Source organism: Leuciscus leuciscus (assembly GCF_965113295.1).
Source record: "Leuciscus leuciscus genome assembly, chromosome: 19".
NCBI lineage: Eukaryota > Metazoa > Chordata > Actinopteri > Cypriniformes > Leuciscidae > Leuciscus > Leuciscus leuciscus.
Window position 1 is genome coordinate 3,326,412 of NC_138743.1, and position 27,970 is coordinate 3,354,381.

At 41.2% G+C, this 27,970-nt stretch overlaps 1 protein-coding gene and 1 long non-coding RNA gene across 5 annotated transcripts in view; one reads left to right on the forward strand and one right to left on the reverse strand.

Moving 5' to 3' along the window:
- Window positions 1–877: 877 nt before the first annotated feature.
- Window positions 878–23,570, forward strand: rhpn1 (rhophilin, Rho GTPase binding protein 1). 3 transcript variants are annotated; one of them, XM_082147186.1, is made up of 16 exons: window positions 878–1,292; window positions 2,112–2,227; window positions 2,519–2,647; window positions 4,100–4,175; window positions 4,260–4,337; window positions 5,414–5,538; window positions 8,132–8,298; window positions 9,073–9,170; window positions 9,424–9,510; window positions 11,294–11,462; window positions 12,032–12,145; window positions 12,224–12,418; window positions 14,530–14,606; window positions 14,704–14,847; window positions 16,530–16,676; window positions 18,052–23,570. In XM_082147186.1, the coding sequence occupies exons 1-16, from the start codon at window positions 1,194–1,196 to the stop codon at window positions 18,256–18,258; spliced, it is 2,028 nt and encodes a 675-aa protein (XP_082003312.1). In that variant the 5' UTR covers window positions 878–1,193; the 3' UTR covers window positions 18,259–23,570. The 3 variants fall into 3 exon arrangements, with proteins under 3 accessions (XP_082003312.1, XP_082003313.1, XP_082003314.1); XM_082147187.1 differs by having other exon boundaries at window positions 11,294–11,450; XM_082147188.1 differs by lacking the exon at window positions 18,052–23,570 and adding an exon at window positions 16,865–16,991 and having other exon boundaries at window positions 16,530–16,711.
- LOC309482154 overlaps window positions 18,136–27,970 on the reverse strand; it is a 95,788-nt gene continuing 85,953 nt past the window's right edge. For both annotated transcript variants that reach the window (XR_014200238.1, XR_014200239.1), the window contains one exon: window positions 18,136–18,254. This is a non-coding gene — a long non-coding RNA (uncharacterized lncRNA). The remainder of the gene's footprint in view (window positions 18,255–27,970) is intronic.

Sequence of the window (27,970 nt, forward strand, 5' to 3'; positions counted from 1 at the left end):
GCCAAAAGATCTCTTTAGCCCCGCCCACTCCCTGAAACACTGCAAATGATATGTCAACTACAGTCTCAATATATATATATATTTGCAATAAACTTAAAATAAATTGTTTTATATGTATAATCAACATTTTAAATTCGATTATGCTGTTCTCAATGCTTCATGGGATTGTAGTTCTTTCCCTCACTAAAACTAAGTTCACAGTCTTGTACAGTTACTTGTAAGTTGTACCTTTGTATTTTTGTCCGATTTCCAAATACCTTATTGCTTCAAATCAAAGTTTGTAATGTTATGATTATCTTCTAAGCTGATTGGCTTGATTCATGGCTTAAAAGAAGACTTTAAAAAATAAATAAAAATCCCTATGGGAGAAATTAATGGAAAAAAAAGACCAACCCCACTGAAAAAGTGGGCGGGGACTGTTGCGCTCAATTATTTTATAAAATAAATCTTTAAAAATACTATTTGATTTAGTAAATAACAAATCTAGTTCTATTTGTTTTTAGTATATCAATTAACACAGTAAATTGTGTTTGTTTATGTCATATGGGAGTGCGTCGATATTTAAATGTTTTACATGGGGATTTAAAACGGTTTTACATGTAAGTTAACTGTGGGGGCTTTAAAATATTTTAAAAGCTATTTGATGAATGTTAGTCTCTTCATGCAGAAACAAGGCTTCTAGCTCATTCGCTGATGCCTCCGTGTTGTCAGGGGCAACAACAGTTATTTTTCCGCTCCAAATCGCCTTTATTCCCACCACCGTCGCCTCATTGGACGCTTCCGCTGTCCGTCTGATTATTTATCGAGCTGTGATTGGCTATTGTATATGTCAATCAGAAACAACCAGATCCTATTGGCTTAATCCCATGGACGCGATGCGAGAGATCAGCAGTGGCTCATGCGCGTACAGGCAACAAGTGGATTTAGTGATTTCGAGTATTTTTGTTTCTTTAAAGATCACATTATTAAGATAAATAAATGTATTTAGACATATATAAAGTTAAAACCGTGTGTAATGTGCATTAAGTAAGTAGAAAGGAGCCATTAAGTGGCGTAACACTGTTCTGATGGCAGCGTTTAACGGATTTAAACGGTTAGTTTGCGCAGTTTGATATCATGCGCTCGCGATCGTGTCTCGCGCTATTGTGAGAGTGCACGCGCCCGGTATTTCATTACAGGTGTAGGACAGAAATATGATTATGGATGAGCTCATAATGTCTGATTCTGGATCAGATGAAGATATAGCGGCACTCACAGCTGAGGACAGAGGCTCAACAGAGTCCGTCAGGAAGGTAAGTGGACTTTCAGAGCATATTACTTAATATGTCACATGTTAATTGACGACTGGTTGCTTAACATTTAAAAACAACAACGCAATAATAAGAAATAATAGCCTGAGGCAAAAAAGTGCGATGGTCTTTTGGACGTGGGATATGGTAATTGTACCATAGTAATCTTATATACAACTAAATGCAGTGGTATATGAAAATATAAATTATTTTTATATATATATATGTATATATATATACACACACACACACACACACACACACACACACATATATATATGTATATAGCAGTATGTATGTAATATGTATATTCATTAACTACATGTAACTATGAGGCATAGAGAACAGAAGTGCAAAGTTATATATTATGGTGAGATTCAAGAGTAAAGTAAATTTCAAGTGACCAAGTGGAAGGTGTGTGAGTGTGTGTGTGTGTGTGTGTGTGTGAGAGAGAGAGAGAGAGTGTGTGTGTGTGTGTGTGTGTGTGTGTGTGTGTGTGTGTGTGTGTGTGTCCTGGTAAACCCTACATTATGTAATATCCCCAAAAAAATCTCTAAAATCATCGTCTTTGTGGCGACATTTTTTGGTCCCCATGAGGAAAACTAAGTAATGTTGTTTGAAAATGTAAAAATGCAGAAACTTTTGTGTGATGGGCAGGTTTAGGGGTCGGGTTAGTGTGTGTATGTGTGTGTGTGTGTGTGTGTGTGTGTGTGTGTGTGTGTGATTGGCAGGTTTAGAATATACAGTTTGTACAGTATAAAAACAATTATATGTATGGAAAGTCCCCATAAAACATGAAAACACAACGTGTGTGTGTTTTAGGGATGTGACCCTCTTGTATCAACCCAGCGCAGCAAACTGCAGCAGCGGAGAGCTAAACTCAACCAGCAGATCAACAGAGAACTCCGCCTGCGGTCCGGCGCTGAAAACCTCTACAGGTACTGGTACATCTGCTAACACTGAGGTGCATGTTTTCCATAATAACACACACGATGAACACCAGCTTCCCTGACGCAGAACTAACAGGAAGTGACACGCCTCTCTGTTGATGTTCTGTTCAGTGTTTTGATGTGGATTTATTCTTCCATCACAGTCATTTTATATTACAGTAATAGTTACTGCATTATAAATGGTGTAGCAGAATCTCTACAGGTTAATATGTTTAAACCGTCACACGACACACACATTATTCCCTTCGTTAATGTGATGTGCAAATGATGTTTTCCCAGGGCCAGCAGTAATCAGAAGGTGAAGGAAACTGTCGCATTAGAGCTGAGTTTTGTGAACTCGAACCTTCAGCTTCTCAAAGAAGAGCTAGAGGAACTGAACAGCAGTATGAACATCTACCAGACCGAGAGGTTGGTCACGCATCATGCAAACTTTCACTGTCTTTGTGAATCCGCACTCGACTCTGTTTCTTTCAACGTGGTTTAGGCTACCTGATAAGTTGCAGGATAACTTGGCATTAATACCTGGTGAAATATTAGGGGTGGAACGGTACATGTATTCGTACTGAACCGAAACGGTAAGGGCGTCACGGTTCGGTGCATACATTTACACGGAGAATACACAGTATAAAAATAAATAAAACTCTCGTGCAAATTAATTAATGTAATGCGGAACTACTGTTAGATACGCGGGTTCTTTAGGGACACCTAATCTGTGGCTCCGCCTTAGCTCTGAAGCAGGCTGCGATGTAAAGATTGCAATGCTGGAATATGTTGTGTGTGTGTGTGTGTGTGTGAGAGAGAGACAGAGAGAGGGGCGCGGGCGCGATCGAAAAGTCGCAAAGTGTTTACTTATATTTGTGTGTGTGTGTGTGTGTGTGTGTGAGGCGCGGGCGCGATCGAACAGTGGAAACATAAAAACATACTTCGTCATTTTGTTTATACAGGACATCATTCAAACTGCAAAGTGTTTAAGTTACTGTTAATTAAAATTTTAAGGAAAACAAATATATTAATCTGAAATGTAGCAAATTAATTTTCAATTCATTCAGGCACAATTACCAAAGATATCTCAAGGTCTTTTTGTCTTTTTATTAATTTAATTAATAAACTAATTATATACAGTAAAACTAGTGTCAATGCACTTCAAATAAACTGGTTCTATGCCTTTACTTTATTAATAAACTTATTTAAAAAATGCAAGGCTTAAGTAATTTATTTTCCTTTGGTGGTCCAGCCTGAGACATGCACAAGCCTTCTGCATTTCTGTTTTGCTCTTCCCTCCATTGTACCGAACTCGTACCGAACCGTGACTTCTGTGTACCGTTCCACCCCTATGAAATATAGTTTGCGAATATCTCTGATGTCTTGCTCTGATAACTCAGTAAACTTGATTGAAGGACAGAAAACCACAGGCTTATCCTGAAAAAACTACTATGAAATCATGTTAGATTAATGAAACTCTTTTTTTTAGATCAATCATTTTGAAGTATGCAAAACAAACTTGTAGTTTGATGTAAGCAGGGCTCCAAATTGTTGCAAATGCAGCAAAAAAATAAGCTTTTGCATAAACTATGTGTGATTTGGGTGTTTTTTATTATAATGCATGCCTATGTTTCTTGCAGCTTTATTTATCATGTGAACTTCCACTTACATCAAGTGATTTGCCAACTAAAAAGTCATTTGATTTCATTTATGTTGCATAGTCATCATTTATGCATTTCTAGAACGATCAACAGTCGTCGGGTTATAAGTGTGCAGAACATTTGTCATTTACTACATGACAAATGTCGTAATAACAGACTATTTGTTATTAAAATACATGCATTGAACATCTAAAAATGAATTATTCTCCTGTTGTAGTGAGACAGTCAATGTTCCCATGATTCCACTGGGGTTGAAAGAGACTAAAGAGATTGACATGACTGTCCCTCTTCAGGTGAGGTCATCACTCATGTGGTATAGCTTACACGCATCACTGAATTTATTCAGTGTTTAAACTCTTTCTCTTCTGTTTCATCAGGATTTCATCAGTGAACATTACAGTGAGGACGCGTCTCTGTACCTGAACGAGATCCAGGTTTTCATGGAACTTAGACAGGTCTGTTAAAGTCAACATGAAATGCTGATCACATCACAACTGGGGCTGTCACGATTCCTCAATTAAATTATACTCGGATTTGAAAAATACTCGATTGCAATTTCTCTGTGTCGAGTAACCAGCAAAATACCGGAAGCGGCTCATTCCACAGAGGAGGATCCATGATCCGCATTATTAGGCCGTTTTCTAAGGCTGCATGATGTATTAAAACCATTTAAAGGGTAACTCTCGCCAAAATGCAAACCTAGGGTCTTTTTGTGAATCTACCCGAGGCAGACTTTCGTTTAAAAGCATAATTAGAATGGAAACACCACTTTTAAGTTTGACTGTATTTTCGTTTTCGGTCAAATGGCCTTGAGAATGGGAGTTAATGGGACACGACTATGATAGCATCAAAATCGCTATTTTTAAAACACTAAGAAGACTCGACACAATATTAAACTTTGCTCTCAGTATCACCAGGGGCTCTACACATGAACTCCAGCATTGAGAACATTGTTTGTGTACACACACAGAGTTTACTAAAAAGAAAGATTTTGAACAACTCACTGTCTCTGTGTCCGCCGGCATTTTGACAGTCAAAAATAGCCATTGAATCATTTCCTCCAGTTGAGACACTTCAGATGCGCACTGTTCAACATGATGGTTTTGAATTGCTTGACATATGATTGTAATCACTTCAAAAAAGGAAAATACATGTGCAGCACAAAATCTGTCATATCGGCTACATAAAATGATGTGAACATCATTATAATTGTGTGTTTTGGACATGGCTATTAATGATGAAACTTTTGTTTTTGTAATCAGGCTCTAAAAATTAGAAAAACTTTGGATTTAGATTTATCGGCTTTCAAATATAAAGAGTTATTGGTATCGGCCAAAATGTTCATATCGGTGCATCCCTAGTTTTTTCGCAAGATGCATGTGGTTTTAATCACCATTAGAGGGCCAAAAGTGACATAGTGTAGCTTTAAGAAGTACATTTTGATTGCATGTCATTCTTCAGAACAAAAGAAGTGGTTATCACTGAAAGTGCAAGTCAAATCATTATTTTAAAAGCTCACCTCTCTTCGTAGGCCATGCGCACTCCCAGCAGGAATGAAGCGGGACAGGAGTTGCTGATGGAATATTACAATCAGCTGTATTTCCTGGATCAGCGCTTCTTCTCTCCGCACAGAAGTCTGGGGATTCACTTTCACTGGTGAGACTCACTGTGGCACACAAACAAATGAATGAGCAGTGGTTAGAGTAGCGTTGTCAAAAGTAGGGGAGAGTGGGGTAAAGTGAGACATTTTTTACATTTGTTCCCCTCTAAGCGAGCTAAAATGATAGCTTGACAACCACACATTCCAGAACTAATGTCGGACTAGTAACAGAATCATGGAGATTGGTCAATTAAGCAAATTTTTTTGATGACCCACCGATGCGCATCCAAGTGAAGGTGCAACGCCCTTGGCGTGCTAAGGGTGAATGTCACACTGGAGGAAATTCCTCCTAAAAAAAATTAACTATGTCCAAATTATTGTGATACATTTGGAAAACTCAATGCAGTCAGACCTCCCCTGGCCAGCCCAGGGAGGGTGGCCCGTCCTGAGCCAGATTCGGATTTGTCCGCCACCGCTTGAGCTCCGAGACTTCCAGTAAATAGGGTCTGGTTTGGACACCCACTCTTTCGGTGCCAGGGCGTGCACACCGGTGAACGTGCACCGTCCTGGGTGAGCTAGGGGTGAAAGACACACTGGAGGATATTCCTCCTTGTAAAAATGTCCAAAAATATCTTGTATTTGAAGAAGAGCTCCATGCTCGCAGACCTCCCGGGCCGGCCCCAGGGAGGCTGGGTCATCTCCGGTCAAAGTCAGATCCGTACACCTGCTGGCGCTCCTGCTGGAGCTACCACGGATGCTCGGGGTGTTGTAGAGGAGGGAGACAACACTCTTATCGGACTAGGTAATGGAAAACAGGCTCCTCCGGGTTGCCTGGGGCCCAGAGAAGCGCACCCTCTCCTTCGGGCCGTCAAGTCGGGGTGCCCAGTCGATTGGAGCTTCAGACGCGCCTGGGGATGGAGCAGCTTGCTCCTCCCCGATTTGCGCGTTGACCTCGGGAGACTCAGATGGCCTGTCTGAAATGGATGTCCGCAAAGGTGGCCGCGGGCGCGTCGGGAGGATTGGATTAGTTGGGGCCCCCCGGCACGTCTTAAGAGCCGAACTTTGCCCTGCGCCTCCCCCCACTTTGAAAGCACCCTTCCCGGTTACGGCCTCAATCCAGATGCCTCCCGCCCCTGCCCCCGGCGGATGGTTCCTCATGCGCCCTATGAGTGGCCGTGTCGTCTCGAGCCCAGGCCCGAGTGGAGCGAGACCCGTGTGTAGGGAGCCTGCGCATCGCGGTTCACCGTCCGGGGTTTCTCGGTTGATCCCAAAGGTAAAACGTATGCTTGTCGAACAGTCGGTCTGGGTAAACGGCGAAGCGACTCCAGGGGCTTGAGACACCCCTGGAGAAAAAGCGGTGGAGGAAGGTCCTCCTCCGAAAACAAAAACGGACAGTGTCCGTGAGGTTGCAGATGGACGAGATTCCCATGCTGACTTCACTCCCTAGCAGGCTCCCAGGGAGGGTGCGGGGCTCCTGTCGGAGCGACCTCGGTCCTAAAACGGTCCTCGGTCCAGGCTACTGATTTTACTTCCCCCTTCTTTTTTTTCTTTATGAATCTTAGGAGGCTTGACTTGTCAATATTTATCTCCCTTGCAGCTGCTCTTATAGACTTCTTTACTTCCTTGACCTCAGCGGCTGCACTCTCCATCTCCTCGAGGGGTGTTTTGCCCCAGGTTTTCTTCCTGGTGTATTGCCTTGGCATGATGGCTTTTCTGCTATGTTTATGACATATATATTACATTAAAATATGTTTAAGACTAAACTTGAATTGAGCCTCATGTCTCACTTTACCCCACAGCATTTGTCTCACTTTACCCCACCGCCACATTTTAGAAAAAAACTATCTCTCTTAGCAATTCAGGCTTATCTTCAGATAGCATCATCACATGGTTTTATATGTTGGTAGTTCATCAACATGTATGATATAAGTTTTTCTACTTGAATCAATTGGCTTTGGCACAACAGTTGATTAAGTTGACAGCAAGAAAATGTACTTTTACATGCAAAAAAAAGATGAAAAAAACATGCTTACTACAGCACCATGAGGTCCTCTCCTTCATGGCCAAGGGGAAATGGAAGGGGCTTGAAAACATAATGGTCAAATTACCACAATTGTGTTCCATTGCCTAGATATAGGGGGTGTCTCACATTACCCGATGTCTCACATTACCCCGTTCTCCACTACCAAGTCGATACTGACATTTTAAATGTGTCGTTTGAGCGCTGTTGAGCAGAATCATAAGCACCTCTGATTGGCCGTCGTGTTCACGAGCTCATCGAATATGTCTGTGATTGTGATTCGCTACAATGATCAATGCTTCAAAAACATTGTAAATATACATATGACGCTCTTACACCGATACACACGCGAGCGTTTGAAAGCAAGCGTCTATCAGCGGATCGGTCCTGCTTGTGCTTTCAAAACACTTCCATGTGCTCTCAAACGCTCCCGTGCGCTGATCATTGTAGCCAATCACAGACCTATCCGATGAGCTCGTGAACACAACGGCCAATCAGAGGTGTTAATGATTCCGCTCAACAGCGCTCAAAGCGGCACATTTTTAAAATTTCAGTATCGACTTGGTACCGAAGTCGGTACTTTTGACACTTCTAGGTTAGAGATGGTCTGATCATGTGTCTCGTTGCAGGTATGACTCGCTGACTGGTGTGCCTTCCGTTCAGAGAGCGCTCGCGTTCGAGAAAGGGAGTGTTTTGTTCAACATCGGAGCACTTTATACTCAAATCGGAGCCAGACAAGATCGTTCCACACTGACAGGCGTTCAGAACGCCATCGACGCTTTCCAGAGGGCGGCCGGTACTGAATCATCCGTTGATTTTCTGTCTGTGGGTCATTCACAGGAAACATGTCACAGTATGATTGGATTCATATACTGGTCATTTAAATAGATGTCAGTAAATTCAGAGATCCACTGGTTGACGATCACCCGTTGATCTGATTGGTTAACAAGGTAGTTTGTGACGTCAGAAACACCAGCGATTTCAAAGCGTGTGTTTGAGACTGTCTTTGATTCACTGCAGTTTTAAGGAGAAAATACTCAGCAATGGTGTCGACTTATGAATTTACACATGGTTTGTCTTAAAGCACATTAAAAACACCACATAGACATATAAACTACATTAAAAGCTGGATTCTCACCACAGGGGGACTTTAAAAAAATAAGTTACACATTATTAAAAAAATATTAATAGCACAACATTTGACACGAAAAAAATTCCCATTAACTAGCAAATATCATCACACCTTCACCTAACAGTTGAATCAAATAATGTGACTTGCTGTCAGTGAATTATATCAGTAGTTGGACAAAAGCACACAAATGACAGCGTTCCCTGAGAATGACCCCTGTTCTCACTCTATATAAGTGTGTGTCTGTGTTAAACTCTAGTGTGTTCAATTTAAAAAAACACTCATAATCTAAACTCATAATCCCCATGTGCATTGCACCACTTATTGCTGAACTGAAGATCTGAAGCTCTTTGGTTATATAAATGAGCTTGTAAACGTGACGTGTGTGTGTGTGTGTGTGTGTGTGTGTGTGTGTGTGTGTGTGTGTGTGTGTGTGTGTAGGTGCGTTTCTCTACCTGCAGGAGAACTTCTCTCATGCGCCCAGTCTGGATATGAGCGGCCCTGCTCTGAGCATGCTGGTCCGCCTCATGGTAGCTCAGGTAATGAACTGTCGAGAGGTTCATAGAAATAAATGTAGAATTTCTTTTCTTTTTTATCTCTAGGTTCAGTGTTACATGACAGTGTGAACGCTAATCAAACCAGGACTAAATGTATCAATTTCTGTGAACCAAGAGAGCCGAACTACAAGTGTGAACGCAGCCTAAATGATCTCAGATTGTGTCTTTTATGATCAGATGTGTTTGAGAGGTGTTCATGTAGTAACTCGTGTATTTCTGGGTTTATTAATTGCAGGTTCAGGAGTGTGTGTGTGAAAAGGTCATTCTCATGCAGGACATCAACCTGAATGTGCTTCTGCAAGCCGCCCAGGAGGCAGCGAGGGTGAACGAACACACACACACACACACACACACACAGAGACTCTCTCTCTCTCACACACACTCTCTCTCTCTCTCTCTCACACACTCACTCATATACACGCACACTTTCACTCACTCACTCTCTCACACACACTCTCTCTCTCTCTCTCTCACACACACTCACTCATATACATGCACACTTTCACTCACTCACTCACACACTCTCTCACACTCTCACACTCACTCACACACACACTCTCTCTCTCTCTCTCTCTCTCTCTCTCACTCACTCACTCATATACACGCACACTTTCACTCACTCTCTCACACTCTCACACTCACTCACACACACTCTCTCTCTCTCTCTCTCTCTCACACACTCACTCATATACATGCACACTTTCACTCACTCACTCACACACTCTCTCACACTCTCACACTCACTCACTCACACACACACACACACACACTCTCTCTCTCTCTCTCTCTCTCACACTCACTCACATACACACTCACTCATATACACGCGCACTTTCACTCACTCACTCTCTCACACACACTCTCTCTCTCTCTCTCTCTCTCTCTCTCTCACACACACTCACTCATATACACGCACACTTTCACTCACTCACTCTCTCACACACACTCTCTCTCTCTCTCACTCTCTCACTCATATACACGCACACTTTCACTCACTCTCTCACACACACTCTCTCTCTCACACACACACACACTCACTCTCACTCACTCATATACACGCACACTTTCACTCACTCACTCTCTCTCTCTCTCTCTCACACACTCACTCATATACATGCACACTTTCACTCACTCACTCACTCACTCACTCACACACTCTCTCACACACACACACTCTCTCTCTCTCTCTCGCACTCACTCATATACACGCACACTTTCACTCACTCACACACTCTCTCACTCATATACACGCACACTTTCACTCACTCTCTCACACACACACACTCTCTCTCTCACACACTCACTCATATACACGCACACTTTCACTCACTCACTCTCTCACACACACACTCTCTCTCTCTCTCTCACACACTCACTCATATACATGCACACTTTCACTCACTCACTCACTCACACACTCACTTTCACTCACTCACTCACACACTCACTCACTCACTCTCTATCTCTCTCTCTCTCACTCACATAAACACGTTGTGTTTTCATGTTTTATGGGGACTTTCCATAGAAGTAATGGTTTTTATACTGTACAAACTGTATATTCGCTTCTCTTACACTAACCCAACCCTTAAACCTACCCATCTCACACACACACACACTAACCCGACCCCTAAACCTGCCCATCTCTCACACACAAACACATACACACACTAACCCAAACCCTAAACCTACCCATCTCACACACACACACACTAACCCAAACCCTAAACCTACCCATCTTTCACATATACACACACACACACTAACCCAACCCCTAAACCTGCCCATCTCTCACACACAAACACATACACACACTAACCCAAACCCTAAACCTACCCATCTCTCTCACACACACACACACACACACTAATCCGACCCCTAAACCTTCCCATCACTCAAAACATTCTGCATTTTTACATTTTCAAAAAAACATAAATTAGGATGATTTATAAGCGGTTTTCCTCATGGGGACCAAAAAATGTCTCCACAAGGTCAAAAATGACTCGTATTACTATCTTTGTAATAGCGTAGGGTTTACCAGGACACACACACTTGAAAGAATGCATGTTCTGGGGTTTTCATGTGTTAATAACTGTGTGTGTTTGCAGGTCTCAGACGTGTATTCTCTGGTTCTTCAGGCGATGTCAGTGCCGTTACTGAAGGACTATGTGCCCTTCTCCTGGATCTCCATGGTTCAGGTCAAAACACATCACTTCAGAGCGCTGGCCCATTACTACACCGCTGTGGCTCTGTGCGACTGCTCAGGTGCTTCTCAAGGTCTTGACCATGTAATACTTACTGATGACATCATGCAGACATTACCGATCAAACGTTTGGAGTAATTTAGATTTTTTTAATGTTTTTGAAAGAAGTCTCTTCTGCATATAATGTCATTTAAAAAGCTATACTACTACGTTTTACAATATATTCAAATAGAAAATATTTTTAATTCTAATAATATTTCAAAATATTCCTTTTTTAAATCAAATTTGTATTGTTTTGATATCGTTTTAACATACAAAATGACGAAGACAAACAATCAGCTATTAGAACAGTAAGTAAAAATCTAAATAACAGTGAGAAAAAACATTTTTTAAAAAAGTGTATATAAAAATGATAATAAAAATAAATTAAATATTCCATTATTTTACGTATGTTTAATCAAATTAATGCAGTCTTGGTGAGCAGAAGTAACTTCTTTCAAAAACATTTTAAAAAATCATTATTGACCGATAGTGAGTTTATTTTGTTGTTTTACCAACAAATGTTGTTTCTGTTCATATTGTGCTCGTTATTGTAAAGAAACAAGATTATGTTTTATAACAATCATTTTCATACCAATGCAGGAATGCCTGATGAAGACGATGATGAAGGTGGAGAAATTAAAGCTCTCATTCAGATTCACACCAGACGACCAGACAAACTGAACCTTCAGGATACGGAGGACAAGCGGAGACTTGGTTTGTGTAGTGGGATGTGTTTTCTGAACGCAGAATTACAGTTAACATATACTAATATATGAATATTTCATATTCAAGGTAAAGCTCATCTGCGCAAAGCCATCATACGTCACGAGGAAGCCCTGCGTCTTCACGGCGTGTGTAAAATGCTTCGGAAGATGGACATCCTACAGGAGGTTCTGTCACACGCTCACACGCGCTCGCTGGAGAAGTACTCAGATATTGATCAAGAAGATGATTTCTGTGAAGTCGCAGAGGCTCCGGAGATCCAGTGTGAGTGTTTAATATGTTCATGCTGTTAAATCTGCTTAGACTACTCTTAAAAGTTTGCCATCTGAATTTTTTCTTCAAGACTGGTCCTAACTATTTAGATTAAATTCTGTCAGTAATTACTCGCCCTCATGTTGCTCCAACCCCGTAAGACTTTCGTTCATCTTCAGAACACACATTAAGATATTTTTGATGAGATCTGAGAGCTGTCTCACTCCTCCATAGGCTTCTCTGTAATCGAGATCTGCCATCCCTGAAAAGTTAGTAAAGAAACAGGGCTCCAGACTAACTTTTTTTACTAGCCCCTGACTGAAAATTTTAGGAGCACAAGCAGAAAATTTAGGGGCACACCTTAAATCAGCTTGCAATGCAATTATTCAAATTTTCCCCAAAATAACTGTAATAATGACAAATTATTTAATAATAAATAGACTTAACGTACAGATATTACAATGTGCAGTTTTATTTTAAGTTCACAGGCTCCAGACTAACATCTGAGGGCAGCAGCACCGAGTTCTACAAAAACATATCTGGTAGCACTGGGGCTGACAATAAAGCACTAAGCTTAATTTAGGGTGTAGATGAAGTTAACTTTAATTATTATCATTCATAATGTCTCAATATTAATTAAAAAGCAAACCGAGTGAAACAATTTTGTATATTAGGGAGTGAAAATAGCCAATAAGCATCCTACTGTTTACAATGGTAATTTATTTATTTTATTATTTTTAAATAAGAGTTTAAATAAGACAATTTTTGAAGGATGAACAAAAAATGTGTTGGTCATCACATAAAAAATAACATTTATATATGATAGTTTTGAAGTGCTGGAAAAAGATGAGTAGTACTTGTAAGCGTTTGACTATTTCTGTCACATTATGGTTACAGCTACTACATTAAATCCATGGTGAATGTTGCTGATTCAACAGAAGTGTTTCTCCTGGTTTCCACGTCAGCGCTGTTTGATCTGATATCTATGGTTTATAACAGAGAACTCTGCGCCGAATCGGAATGTTTCTCACTGGATCTCGCAGCTATGATGTTATTAATTCTGAGGCGAATTCAATGGATTTCTTCACTGGATCTCCAGAGTCTGGATCTCCTAGTAACAGTGTCGCGTGATCGAGATCGGCCCGCGACTGGCAAGTTCGGAGCGCTGCGCTGTCTATTATTGGTCCGAACTAATAAACAGTCCGTGAAGCATAAAGGAGTAGCGCATTTTCGTTCCGCTTTCATTTTGTTTGGATTCGCTGCTCGGCAACGTTGTGGTCGCGCCAGCGCGACCTAAATAAATATTTGGTCGCACTGGCAGGGAAAAATGGTCGCAAAATGCGACCAATTGGTCGCAGTCTGGAGCCCTGAGAAATCATTAAAATAGTCCAAGTGACTACAGTGGCTCAACCTTAAAGGAGCATTTCACCCGTGGGAACATTAATATTTATTGAAAGTTGGTCATATATGTAGTCGAAATGTGAATTTGGTGCCTTCTTGACCGAGGAAAGACAGAAAGTAACTTTAGTGTGCGTTTGTATGGAAGACAACAACTCCCACAATGCACCACATTTCACAGCTCCACAAGCCACTCCCACTAATCCAGAACACCGCCAATGAGGTATCCGCCTATATTAGTGAGTATCATTAGTGAGTTACTCCTCGTTTGTATTTCTTTCGAAATGGTGAATAATTGCATGGTACCGGGACGTCCAGTCCAGTCCGCGTCCGCGACAGGCAGGTCTTCTGCCTCCTGTTCCTCCATCAGCCTCAGCTGCTCTTCGCTATATTGCGGCTCATAAAGGTAGCCATGAACATCTGATTCGAGCATCAGACATTCGAAATCCTCTTCTTCTAGATCATATTGAGTACCCTCCGCCATTGTCGTAACTTCACATCTGGCTCCACAGCGCCTGTTAGCTTAGCTTCCAAACAAGATAGCGGATATTGCTTTTAGTTTCTGCAAGTGAAGTATGTTCCTCATTTCCTTGAGAACCACTGATATGTTCCATGCATACAGACAGTTTGTGTAACATGCACAGTTTACAGAAATAGTAGAGGTAGTACGCCATTGCAAACATAGCTGGAGATTCTTAACATGACCTTTGACCTGTCGCCTGCAGCTCACACACAGCAGAAGCCTGATATTAAAACTCCTGATTTCAGTGCCGTCAGAGTGACTGATATTTTCCATCGACTGGTAATACTCACACTCTCACACACACACACACACACACACAAATGCTGTAACATGCTGTAAATGTTGAAGTGTTTAACGTTCACCTCTGTATGTGAAGGGACCACTTTCGCTTTTCTCTGCTCGAAATCGCTGGGTGAGGCGTCACGCGTGTCTGGTTCGAGGAGAGGCGGGGCTTGGGCTCACGCTTCGAGGTGATTCGCCGGTTCTGGTTGCTGGGGTTTTGCCAGGTGGATGTGCTGCGGTAAGAGACGTCAGTAGAGCCAGTAACATTTAAAGGGGTCATCGGATGCCCGTTTTCCACAAGTTGGTCTGATTCTTTAGGGTCTTCATGTAAAGTTTGTAACATACTTTGTAACATTATGTAACATTCACCTGACACCCCAGGTGAATAGGGGAAAAAAAGTAACTAATAGATATCAGCATGAAACTTCCCCAGTTGATTCCTGACATTAAGACAAATATCTTTTGTATTACAAGTTTTTAGAATATTTGTGTTTAAATATGCAAATTAGGTATTATCTCGTAAAATATGCGCTAATTTGCATATATTTCCAGAAGAGAAATCTGAACATTGGATAAAGCCAGATTCAAAATTCTTGTTTCATTTTGTTGACATATTAGAGTCAAAGGTTTTTACAGAGGGGATGTTGGATATCTGTTTTTATCACTCCATTAATCAGAAAAAACTGTCAACAGCCATAAAAAAAAATCATTTTTGCCCCGTTTTTAGGTATAAAATGTTGTATAAATCAGAATCTGAATGATATATGAACAAACCCCTCAGTAAAAATCTTAAGAATATAGATAGGAATACAAATGGAAAGACTGGTGAAGATTTGTATTGTACAAGTTTTGTAAAAGTTTTTTAGTGGAAACAACTATTTATAGACACAATATCTTATCAAATCATTAGCAACAACAATACAAACAATACAAACCACCTAAAACACATCAAAACTTATAACACAGCATTTATGGCCTTCAACTGAACTGAACCCCATTAAAAAAACAGGCAAAAACACACAAACTATCCCACGTAATTGGAAATTGACATCAGCCAATGAAATTTCGCTTTTAGAGTTAAATGTCCCATTGTACTTTCACGATTGGTTGTTGATAAAAAAGGAAATGACCATATTTGGATCCGACAGCATTGTACAGGAGAGAGAGAGCTTTCCAACGGTGCATGTGATGACAGGGAGCAGACAGCGATCGCGGAGCGGCATGTTGATTTACAACACCAACTTTTGTTGAATTTAGGAGAAATCTACAGACGCAAATAGACAAAGTGTAGTAAAGTAAAGACCTAAATGTGTATTTTGGGACTTTTTTTCACCACAAGTCTGAAAGAAGACATGTTATTGAAGACAAATAGCCCAAAATCCCAAAATTGACCAGTAAAAAAAAAAAACGATGTTTTTGCCTGCCGTGTCTCGCCTTAAAATTCCTCAATGGTCGTGTAAAACAGCTCTGTTCACAGCGACCTCTTTCAGTGCATGTCTCTTTAAATGATAATGAGCAACTGCTCACCCCCACCCCCTCACCCTCTCTTCTGTGGGGCATGTCGACACAAAACACGTAAAGTGATGCTTTGGCAGACAATATACAAATTGCTGAGGGCGGAAATATGCTAATACGGGACAGTCCGTCAGTGGTCGTGGGCGGAGCATGAGAAATATGATTCATATTCATATTGCTCAGAAAATCCAAACGACTTGATTATTGAGAGTGTTTAGACTTTTTGAGCATTAAAAAAAAAGGAGTGAATGGATTTTTCTCATTGTATGGTGGTTGTGTCCGCACACTGCAAAGACACATGTCTATGCAAACACCATATAAAAGTGAATTTTGCATCCGATGACCCTTTAAAGTGCTTTTTTGTACTGCGCACAGCATGCCTCACATTACGAGCGTGTGTTTCAGGAGGCGGGGCTTCGTGAGGGGGATTATATCGTGGCTGTGAATGGTGCAGACTGCAGGTGGGCGGAGCACGCTGAGGTCGTTCACGCACTGAAGAGCTGCACGGAAAGAGGACTCGAGCTCGACGTCATCACTCTACAGTCACACGAGGTATAAAACAATACAGTTATACAAGTTTTCGAACAGTTATACATTTTTCAGTCGGGGCAGCCGTAGTACTTTGTAAAAGAAAAAATCATAAACACTAAAAATAGTCATTAAGATGAGCCAAAGTAGTCATTTATTGCACAAAAATATATTTCTCCCAACTGGATATGATTATAAAAGGGTAACATCAGATGTTTTATTAGGCTGTTATTATCTTACATTTAAACTCCTACGTGTATGTCACATTGAAGGCCTTGGGACTGACAAAAGGATGGACCATTTTTTATTTTGCTTAAAGTAATATAAACTACTAAAAACAAACAACATACATAATCTAATAATCAAAACTCTTATCATGAGCAGCACAAAACAAAGTTAACAAGTCATCTACAGTTCTTTACGTCTTTAGCGAGAGAGAAGCAACGAGCACGGAGCAGAAAGGGCTTGAATGAAGAGGGTTTGGCTCTAGATACAGATATTAGAGAATGTAGCGCTGGAAGATCATTACCATAAATGAACGGCTTCGTTGTTTTGATGCGCTGCTCAAAATAAATGACGCAATTATGTCTCGCGTTCCGGATGGAGTCAAGCCGACAAGTCCGAGGTCAAATATGCCCAAAAAATAGGATTGCATGCTTTCTTTTAATGCTTATACAAAGACTGAACGAGTGAGCAGTACAACTTTCAGACTGAGAAGGTTCAAGTGTGTGTGTGTGTGTGTGTGTGTGTGTGTGTGAGTGAGTGTGAGAGAGAGAGAGAGAGTGTGTGTGTGTGTGTGTGTGTGTGTGTGTGTGTGTGTGTGTGTGTGTGTTTATCTGTGTGTGTTTATCTGTGAGTGAGTGAGTGTGTGTGAGAGAGTGTCTGTGTGTGTCTGTGTGTGTTTATGTGTGTGTGAGTGAGTGAGTGAGTGAGTGAGTGAGTGAGTGAGTGAGTGAGTGAGTGAGTGAGTGAGTGAGTGTGAGAGAGTGTCTGTGTGTGTGAGTGTGTGTCTGTGTGTGTGAGTGTGTGTCTGTGTGTGTTTATGTGTGTGTGAGTGAGTGAGTGAGTGAGTGAGTGAGTGAGTGAGTGAGTGAGTGAGTGAGTGAGTGAGTGAGTGAGTGTGTGAGTGAGTGTGTGAGTGAGTGAGTGAGTGAGTGAGTGTGTGTGAGAGAGTGTCTGTGTGTGTGTGTGTGAGTGAGTGAGTGAGTGAGTGAGTGAGTGAGTGAGTGAGAGTGTCCGTGTGTGTGTGTGTGTGTGTGTGTGTGTGTGTGTGTGTGTGTGTGTGTGTGTGTGTGTGTGTGTGTGTGTGTGTGTGTGTGTGTGTGTGTGTGTGTGTGTGAATAGCTTTGAAGCTAGATTAAATGTCCATGAAGCAGTAAAGCAGTGCATGTCTTCACAGGTGGAGAAGAGGACGAGTCTCTCGCCCGCCGGTGATCGAGAGAGTCAGTCGGGCAGTGAGAGGAAAGCGGGTCGGGAATATGAGCGCGGATCCTCGTCCATCTGGAACTGGAGCTGGAGGAGCGGCGGGAGCGGCGGGAGCAAGAGACTCGGAAACACCTTCAGTCTTTCCTTCGGGAACCTCAGAGAGGGTGAACCCATGTACTGAACACACACCAGGACAAGAAAGGAAAAACATCATGAGCTCTATTTTACTCAATCAATACAGCACAATTATCAGACATGATAGCTAGGGTTGGGGATCGTTCGCATTTTACCGATTCCGATTCTTATCGATTCCTAATTTCGATTCCAATAAGGTAAACAAAAAAGATATCATTCACATTCAGTCCTATTGCTAAACATTTCATTTTAGCTGAATATCATGAACAAAAACCAACAGTCTAAAGAAACTTTTCCCTGTGGTTTAAAAATACCATAGAAAAACAACTAACCTAACTAATATACAGTTCAAGCATTATTAAAGACAAGTAAACACTCAGTGATTAAAACAGAACAAATAAAAAATGAGCAATCGCAACAAATAGATACAACTGAACAAAGATACGACTGATATAAACAGTGTTTGAAGATTTTCAGGTATTCGGGTAATCATGTCAAATAACACTGCACTTTATAAACGACTATACATTACAAATATAGTTACAAAAGTTATTCAGTCAAGAACGAGTTAATTTTCTCTTCGTCGTTTGATTAGTGTTATTATAGAGACGGCAACGATGTCCACAGACAAGGTAGAGTATGATGCATGATTTTATGAAAGTATGATGTAAACTCTGACTGGAAAGGAGAGGACGCTGGCGCATTTTTGGCTGCCGCGTCTCCCTCCGGGAAATCAATTCAAAACTTCTTATTGAATCAAAACTGCCTCAGCACTTACCTGGACCTTTTTGCCTGCACGTCTCTGCTACCGAGGGACCCGACCCAGTTTGGTTCGGCTGCGTTTTGGGACTACGGACTGTATAGTTGGCAACGCCGCTGGATCGATCGGGTTAACACCCGCGCTTTCGGGCGGCAACGCTAACTTCTCCTGCCCAAGACGACTCAATCTTCCCTCCCGGACGATGCAGTACCTGGTCCTAGTTCTTTTTCTGCTCTCCACCCTGCTTCCTTGGTTGCAAAACTTCACTAACAACTTCATGGCTCTCCGGTACTCAGCTAAACAGCTACTCCAGCTAAACCGCTATCCATCGGCTACTCCGGAGCTGACCGCTGAAATAAAAACCTTTGGACTACTTCAACGCCACCGTTACATCCACAGAGGTTCCCGTAGAAACTTAATACACATATCCACCGGGAACGACAGCTTCAGCACAACACTTCCTCATTTCTTCTCTTCCGCGTCCCGGCATCTAAACAGCAACGCACAACGTCATCAGAGCCAACGTCACATGAACCATTTCAACCTCCGGTCAGTTCCCATTTCCGCTTCATCCCCTTCAAAACAAGAGTCTCTCAAACTTGGACTATTGAACACAAGATCCCTTAACAATAAAAGCACCATTCTCAACGAATTCATCCTGGACTCACAATTAGATTTAATCTGTTTAACTGAAACCTGGCAAATACCCCATGACTATTTCTCCCTCAACCAAGCCACCCCCACTGGATTCTCATACATGGACCAACCTCGTCCTGAAGGCAGGGGTGGTGGTATTGCTGCCATCTACAGACAAACTCTCAAGCTTCGCCCTCTCCCCATCCCATCTGTTCCCTCTTTTGAACACCTCTCCTTTAAACTCTTAGGCCCCACTCCTCTGACTATTTCAACAATTTATCGCCCTCCCAAACCCAATCCTTCCTTTCTGTCAGATTTCTCAGAATTTATAACTCAACTCTGCACAACTTCATCAACGATATTACTCGTAGGTGACTTCAATATCCACATCGATTCTTCCACCTCCAAACCCACCACGGATTTCTTGGACATTATACACAGTTTTAATTTCATACAACATGTCAATTTCCCTACCCACACCCGTGGACACACTTTGGACTTGGTCTGCTCTACTGGACTTAATATCGACACTCTCTCACACACAGACCTGGCCATATCTGATCATCTCGCCATAACATTTCACATCAACCTCCCCAGCCCTCATTTCAAGCAGACACGCACCATATCTTACCGAAATCTAAAGTCCCTCTGTCTCACCTCCCTTTCCTCCCATATCGCAAACAAAATTTCCATACCCAGCATCCCTGAAAACTCAACCACCGCCGACCTAGTAGTTCACTACAATTGCACACTCTCATCCAGCCTCAATACTCTCGCACCAGTTAAAACTGCAACAGTTACATTCTCCCGCTCTGCTCCCTGGTTTACCCCTGAACTGCACAAACTCAAAAAAGAACGCAGACAACTGGAACGCCTACATAAGAAAACTGGACTCACTGTACACCTACAAGCCTACAAGGATCACAGCCACCATTATAGATCAGCGCTTACATCAGCCCGCACAGCTTTTTATTCTGGTATCATTCACTCTGGATCCTCCAACCCCCGGACCCTGTTTGCCACAGTTAATAAACTACTCAAACCCATTGACAATATCACTCACTTATTCACCATGGACAAATGCAATAATTTCATCGACTTCTTTAAATACAAAATTGACAGCATTCACCAAGAACTTTCTGTGAACATCTCTCCCAGCACAGACCCTCAACCTGTTTCATCCCTTCCATTTCACATCACTCTCCCCTCCCTATCAGTCATTACAGAAACCGATCTCACTAACCATTTCAACAAAATCCACCTCACAACCTGCCCACTGGACCCCATTCCATCTGCACTGGTCAAGCATTGCCTTCCCTGCCTCAGCCCACTCATCATGGTCATCATCAACTCCTCTCTCACCTCTGGAACAGTTCCCACTTCCCTCAAAGTTGCCGCCATCACACCAATACTTAAAAAACCTGGCCTGGATCCTGACAACCCCAACAACTTCCGCCCCATCTCCAACCTACCTTTCCTGTCTAAACTCCTGGAACGCTCGGTCGCCTCTCAACTAAAACATCACCTCCTCTCCAATCAGCTCTACGAAACCTTTCAGTCCGGATTTCGCACTCATCACTCTACTGAAACTGCACTACTCAAAGTAACAAATGACCTCCTACTCGCCTCTGACTCTGGTTCCCTCTCCATTCTCCTCCTACTTGACCTCTCTGCCGCCTTCGACACCATTGACCACTCCATCCTTCTACAACGACTACAACATCTTGGCATCTCTGGCTCAGCTCTCTCCTGGTTCACCTCTTACCTCACCAACAGATCTCAATTCATATCCATCAACAACTGTACGTCTCACACCACACCTGTCAGTCACGGAGTCCCTCAAGGCTCGGTGCTAGGTCCCCTTCTGTTTATCCTGTATATGCTTCCCCTTGGACTTATCATTCAAAATCACGGACTAAAATTCCACAGTTACGCTGACGACACACAACTGTACCTCAGCACCAGATCCATCACTCCTGCCACAGTATTAACCATCACAAACTGCCTCTCTGCAATAAAATCCTGGATGAACACAAACTTCCTTAAACTCAACTGCAATAAATCGGAAATCATCGTCATTGGTCCCAAATCACTCCTCCCCTCCTCCCAAGACTTCACTCTCTCCGTCGATGGCCATACAGTTACCACCTCTCCCCAGATCCGAAATCTTGGTTTCATTTTTGACCCCACACTCACATTTAAGCCCCAAATCCGTCATATCACCAAAACTGCCTTTTTCCATTTACGTAACATTGCTCGCCTACGCCCCACCCTCTCCACATCTGCTGCTGAAACTCTAATCCATGCATTCATTACATCAAGACTCGACTACTGCAATAGCCTCCTATACGGTCTTCCTTCCTCTGTTTTACAAAAACTGCAATACGTTCAAAACTCTGCTGCACGCCTCCTCACCCACACCCGATCCAGAGACCACATCACCCCCGTCCTCCAACAGCTTCACTGGCTCCCTGTACTACAGCGCATCCATTACAAAGTTCTGCTCATCACCTACAAAGCCCTCAATAACTTGGCCCCTCCATACCTCACAGACCTCTTACAGCACCACTGCCCCTCCCGACGCCTCCGCTCTGCCGACTTAAACCTTCTCAAACCCATCACCAAATCAACGCACCGAACTTTGGGGGACCGAGCCTTCGCCATCGCTGCCCCCACCCTTTGGAACTCACTCCCCATCCACATCAGAAACTCGGACTCACTGACCACCTACAAAAAACTGCTCAAAACTCACCTGTTTCAGCTCGCCTACAATCTATAATAGCACTCTCGTCTTTGTTTGTTTGTTTTCATTTGTAAAGCGTCTTTGAGTTCCTTGAAAAGCGCTATATAAGACCTATGTATTATTATTATTATTTATGTATTGCGACATCAGAAACGAAGAAAAACTAAATAATAACTATTGTAACGCTTGACGTAAAGCAAGTCAAATTTGTAGTTTTCTTATGTCTCATTAGAACTACAAAAACGCGACCCGGTTTGGCAAACTTACATAGTGCGGTTATAGCATATAAAGGACCGCAAAGCAGAGGCATAAGTGCCTTACACCCTGTTACGACTTGATGAACCACTGAAACCATTTTGGAAACATTATTTTAAGGTACAAAATGTTACATAGTGTTGCTTTAAAATCACTTTGTGCGCACGTTTTGGATGTGTGTGTGCAGCACACGTCGACTTTGCGCGTGAACCGTGAATGGTTTAAAATCATATTGAAATGCTCACAAAGGAATCGAAATTTTTAACTTATAACAAGTATCCGATTCCTGAGCTCAAGGATTTTCGATTCCCAACCCTAATGATAGCTGAACGAAGTTTAGTAGATGAATTCTAGCACAAAGTCATTCAGAAGAGCAAAAGAACTGCCATGCAGGATTTTATTCAACGTCCAGCAAAACGCTGTAATTTAGCAGTGAATGTGTGTCAGTCCCGTGCTTTTAGAAATACGAGCCTCTGATTCTGTGTCTTGCAGACAGCCTCCCCGAACACCCTTCAGTCACACTGACAAAGGGCCGAATCTCAAAGCAAATCTCATGCATGAAACATTTGCTTGTGCTTTTTTTCTGTTGGATGAATGAAAAACTGATCTAATGTAACAACACACTTTTTAAGTGCAACTTTTTTGGGGTCGCTGTACATATAAGATAGATCCGGCCTTGCGCAGCACAAATGCAGCTATTTTCCACTGGTTGAACGTGTTTCTGTGTGCTGTACTGTACGCTTCATCATTTCAGAAGTGTTTGTGGGATGTAATAGATCTGTGCATTAATGTCCGTCCACTTTTTCAGCGGTGCTGGTTCCGGAAGTGTTTTTTCCGTTCATTTCTACCATAGCGATTAAAAAAAAAAGTATTCTTTAAAGCGTTATAAGCCGTGAATCAAGCCGACGGGGAGAATCATAACATTACACACTTAGATTTGAAGAAAAAAAGGATTTGAAAATCGGACAAAATCAGTGAACTTAAAGGCTTTAGAGATAGAATGACCCATGAAGCATCACGAACAAGCTTAATCGAGTTAACAATGATAGAGAAAAATAAAACTACACATTTGAATTTGCATATTTTGCAGTATATATAAAATCAACACTTTAAAATATTTAAGTATTTTGAGAGCAAAAGGAGACTGGTTCTGTCATTCGCAGTGCTTCATGTGAGTGGGCGGAGCTAAAGAGTTTTCGTTGTTTTGACTCTGATTGGTGGAGTTTTCTCTACTGCATCATGGGAAATGTAGTTTTTCCCCACTAATTCCGCTGTTAAACACGATTACTTTAAAACTAAGCTGAAATGATGTGGACTGACGGCTTCAGCAGAAGCAAACACCACTGATTATAAACTCTGGAGCTCACAGTACGTCTGTCTTTAAAGCTTTATAAGTTATCGCTCAAAGTCAGTTTCACTATGGAGAAAATGTATAGGGTTTTTACTTCGGGAACCAGACTGTTGCTCTCCATAGCTGTTGTCGACATCAGAAAACATTTTCAGAAAAGAGGCCTTAATTATGGAAGCTTGTTTCTGCCATGGAGTAAAAAAAAAGATAGAAAAGGTCATTTCGACTTTTTCCCTCACAGTTGCGAGTTTATATGTCAAAACTGCAAGTTGTAAAGTTGTAGAATCCGTATAAAATGTTTGACTTTTCTCAGAATTTTGACCTTTTTTTTTCCCAGAATTTCTCTGAGTTTACATCTTGTAGTTCTGTTTGTTTGTTTTTCATCAAAGAATACACAAATAGGAAATGATTCTCATTAATCTCATCCTCATTATTCTCAATTATTTTCATTAATCTCACAGTTTATATCACAACTACGGAGTTTATACCTCGGAATAAAAAATAAATTACCTGAATTTTAAGTTTCAATTAACTTTTTTTTTTTCCAAGATGGAAATAAGCTTCCATACTTAATAATGAGAAAATGTGTTTGTATATCTCAAAATATTTGAACTAAGAAGAATGTATTTTTGCACAGAAAATGATCATGGGTTTGTTTTATTACAGTACGTCTGTTTCTCGTGTGTGGATTTGATGTTTATTAGTCGTTGTCAGAAGCGATTTGTTACCCAGCATTCCAGCTGCACTCTGCCCTGTGCAGACTTCTTTATCATCACAAATAAATCAAGATTTTCATTTAAATGCACATGTAAAAATATCATTTTCTGATGTCCATATAGCACTGCTAGTAATAGTGACCTCCAGTGAGAAACCAGCTTCAGTCTGGATGAAATCATGCTCATTTAGTGTAATTCTAATTATGTTGTTTAAAGAAATGTGTGTTTCGGAGTCAGTGACACTGGAGTCTTCACCCAGAAGCTCTCAAGGATGACATTTATAAGGAAGTATTCTAACAGCTGACTCCTGTCGCATTGGGGGATTGCAGGAATGAATATGCAGTAAACAATGATGAAATATGGGCTATTGCTGCCAAATGTATTTGGATTCTACACTGAGTGGCTCCCCAGACACACTTCTGCACTGGGAAATGAGACGGGTCAAATCTGGACACTTTCAAATCTATTAGAATAGACCCGGCTGATTAAAGTAACACAGCAGACAGAAGATGTCTGAGAATAATCGCCGAGCAAGAACGATGAATTCGCCTTGAAACATTGATAAGTGTGTGTAGCCATGAGGGTCTGACCACTAGAGAGCAGCATCAGGTTGAGCTCTGACATGCACACACACACACTTCTCAGTTAATGCAAAGCTCACATTTCTCAGAATATGCATGCTTAAATTATTGCAATTCATCCGAGGATGATTAAAAAAATAAAGCAAAATGCATTTTCTAAACTAGAGCAAGACTCTAGTGATAGTTACATTTATTATAATTTTTTTACATTCACTTTATTATGAAATTATGAAATCATTAGGCTATAATTGTACGTTTTTTAAAGAAATGTTCTTTCCCATTATTCGGGAAATATGTGACTTGACATCCATATTTATGATCATAAAGCAAATATGGAAATAAAAATAAGGCATTAGACGTTTTTATTAATCGTTTTCTTGCATAAAAAATGTGTTGAATTTTTATTATTATTATTTATTCATATATTTTAGGCATTTTAGATTTTGCACACTTAAGACTCGTTTGATGATTCGTATATTTCATCAGAGGAAGAATAATTAGAAATGATCACTTCATCTTTAAGATGCAGCTAATAATACGTCGCGCGCGTTCCTTCCATTAAACGTGGCGTTATTGCAGTAATTCATCACGCCGATCATGAACGCAGGCTTATTTCCATCTGGCTTCTCTCAAGAGCGATGACTTTCAGTAAACAAGTGCACAATCGATCACTGCAGACCATTAAGGGCCCTAATCGGGCCAGCAGGAGCTCTGTGGGGTGAATCTTCTGTGGATCTTCGACTGGACTGTAATGGTTTGTTATGACCTTTCCGCGTTTCCATTAGTCTCGCTGTTATTTAACAAGGAGCTTTTGATTTAACCCCGCGTATATTTGCCAAGAGGAGTAACTGGATTCCTTTACAAATAAAAGGCCAAAGACACTTCAATCTGCGCTGCTCGTGTAAACTCAAGGGTTTTAAGGGGCATATTGAGCCTATTAGCATCGACGACAGTAAAAATCCACTGACAGCCTTATCGGTGCATAATATCATTTCTGCAGTAAATATTGTGCGTTCATGTCATTCATTAAATGGTATCATAGTGGGCATCCTGCTCTACTGGCATGGGTTAAAAACCATTAGGCATTTTAATAAAGGGGATATAGTGAGCAGATTGTAGTTATTGTGTCTCTAAAATGTCTGTTTTGTCTTCGGTTTGTGTCCAGAAAAACATCCTCACTGAAGCAGAATGAGCATCATTTTCTGTGAGCAACCTCCTCTCTAAACGCATTTATGTTCATTGTATACAGGCACGTGTGGAAATGTAAAGTACAAATATATAGCCTATATGTGTATATTAATACAAGGAGATAAAAAAATTACGGCGCTCTTATTAAATCGCTAAATCTAATATTAAATCTTATTATCGCTAACTCCAAGTCTGGTTTGCGTGAAAGGCCGTGTGTGGAAAAAAATACTAATAAATATAGGCCTATATATATGTATAAATATGGGGAGAAAAAAAATGTAGGCCTACGCCAATTTAATTCCGAGAATATCGCTAACACGAACTTCGCGAAATCGCGTTTGCGTGAAACTGGAGGCCGTTTGAGCGCTTTCCTATATTTAAAGGCCTATTTAAGAAAAGAAAAAGTATTGGTCATTTACATGATTTTTTAAAACATTAAGATTTTAAATATTTGTAGTTTATGTTTCGCTAACTGTAGGTCACAAAAATGATTCGCGAGACGAAATTTAAAGTCACTAAAGTAGAGTATTCGCTCGCACACTGCACAAGTAGGCTATAGTTCTTGGACTTGGTTAAACTATTTATAAAATCAAATCCCTATTAATAATCGTTTCTGTGGTGCTATAACACCTGTTAACCATCATAAAGATCAACTACGGCATTCGCGATCTTCTATGACACTCAATTAATTTCCTTAATAAAGCGTCAGGACTATATTTGCACGACCTTTCCTTTTCTGAAATGTAGGCTATATGAAAAATTATCCGGTGAACAGAAATGAGTTTGTGATAGTTTACTTCTAGCCTATATTTATATGCGCTGCTTCACTAATATGATTAGGCTACCGAAGGATTTCCGTTCTGTCAAGGGTGCGTTTAAAAATGCAATTAATAATCCGTGACAAATGTTTCCCGAGGCTGTCAAATCCCCCAAATGAACCGCAGTGAGCTGGCTAGATCGCTATTGAACTCTCAGGACAGTGATTGCATCAACCAGGGGGAATTTGGGAAAAACAAACCAATTCCACAAGGTCCTCAAACTTTCCCAGGATCGGCATTTAACGATTATGATATTTTAATAATATCTTAATGTTTCCGGCATGACGGGCCCTGTCACTGCTGACAGACAGATGCTCCTGATGGGGGGGTCCAGAAATAAAGTCATTCCCAAAGGACCAATATATGATGTTATCATTGCAAAGAGGAAGAAAGTTCCTATTACCAGATCAAATCACTAAAGTGATAAAGGCAAGTAGCCGATAATGTTTTATCAAAGCACGACAGACGTGCTGAGAAGTGTTACAGCAACGAGAACGGGACGATTTTTGATGTTGAATCACTGGTTTAATTGCTACAGCAGATTGACTTAGTGCTTTCAACACGCATATATTTATCACAATACAGGCGTAGATATAGATAGGAATGCAGATATGGATATGGACAATAAAGATATCCGGAAGCTCTGGGTTGAACCCGTTTTCTTCCGTATAGACAGTTGCATTGTAAACCGAATCTTTCATCCTGGATCTCTT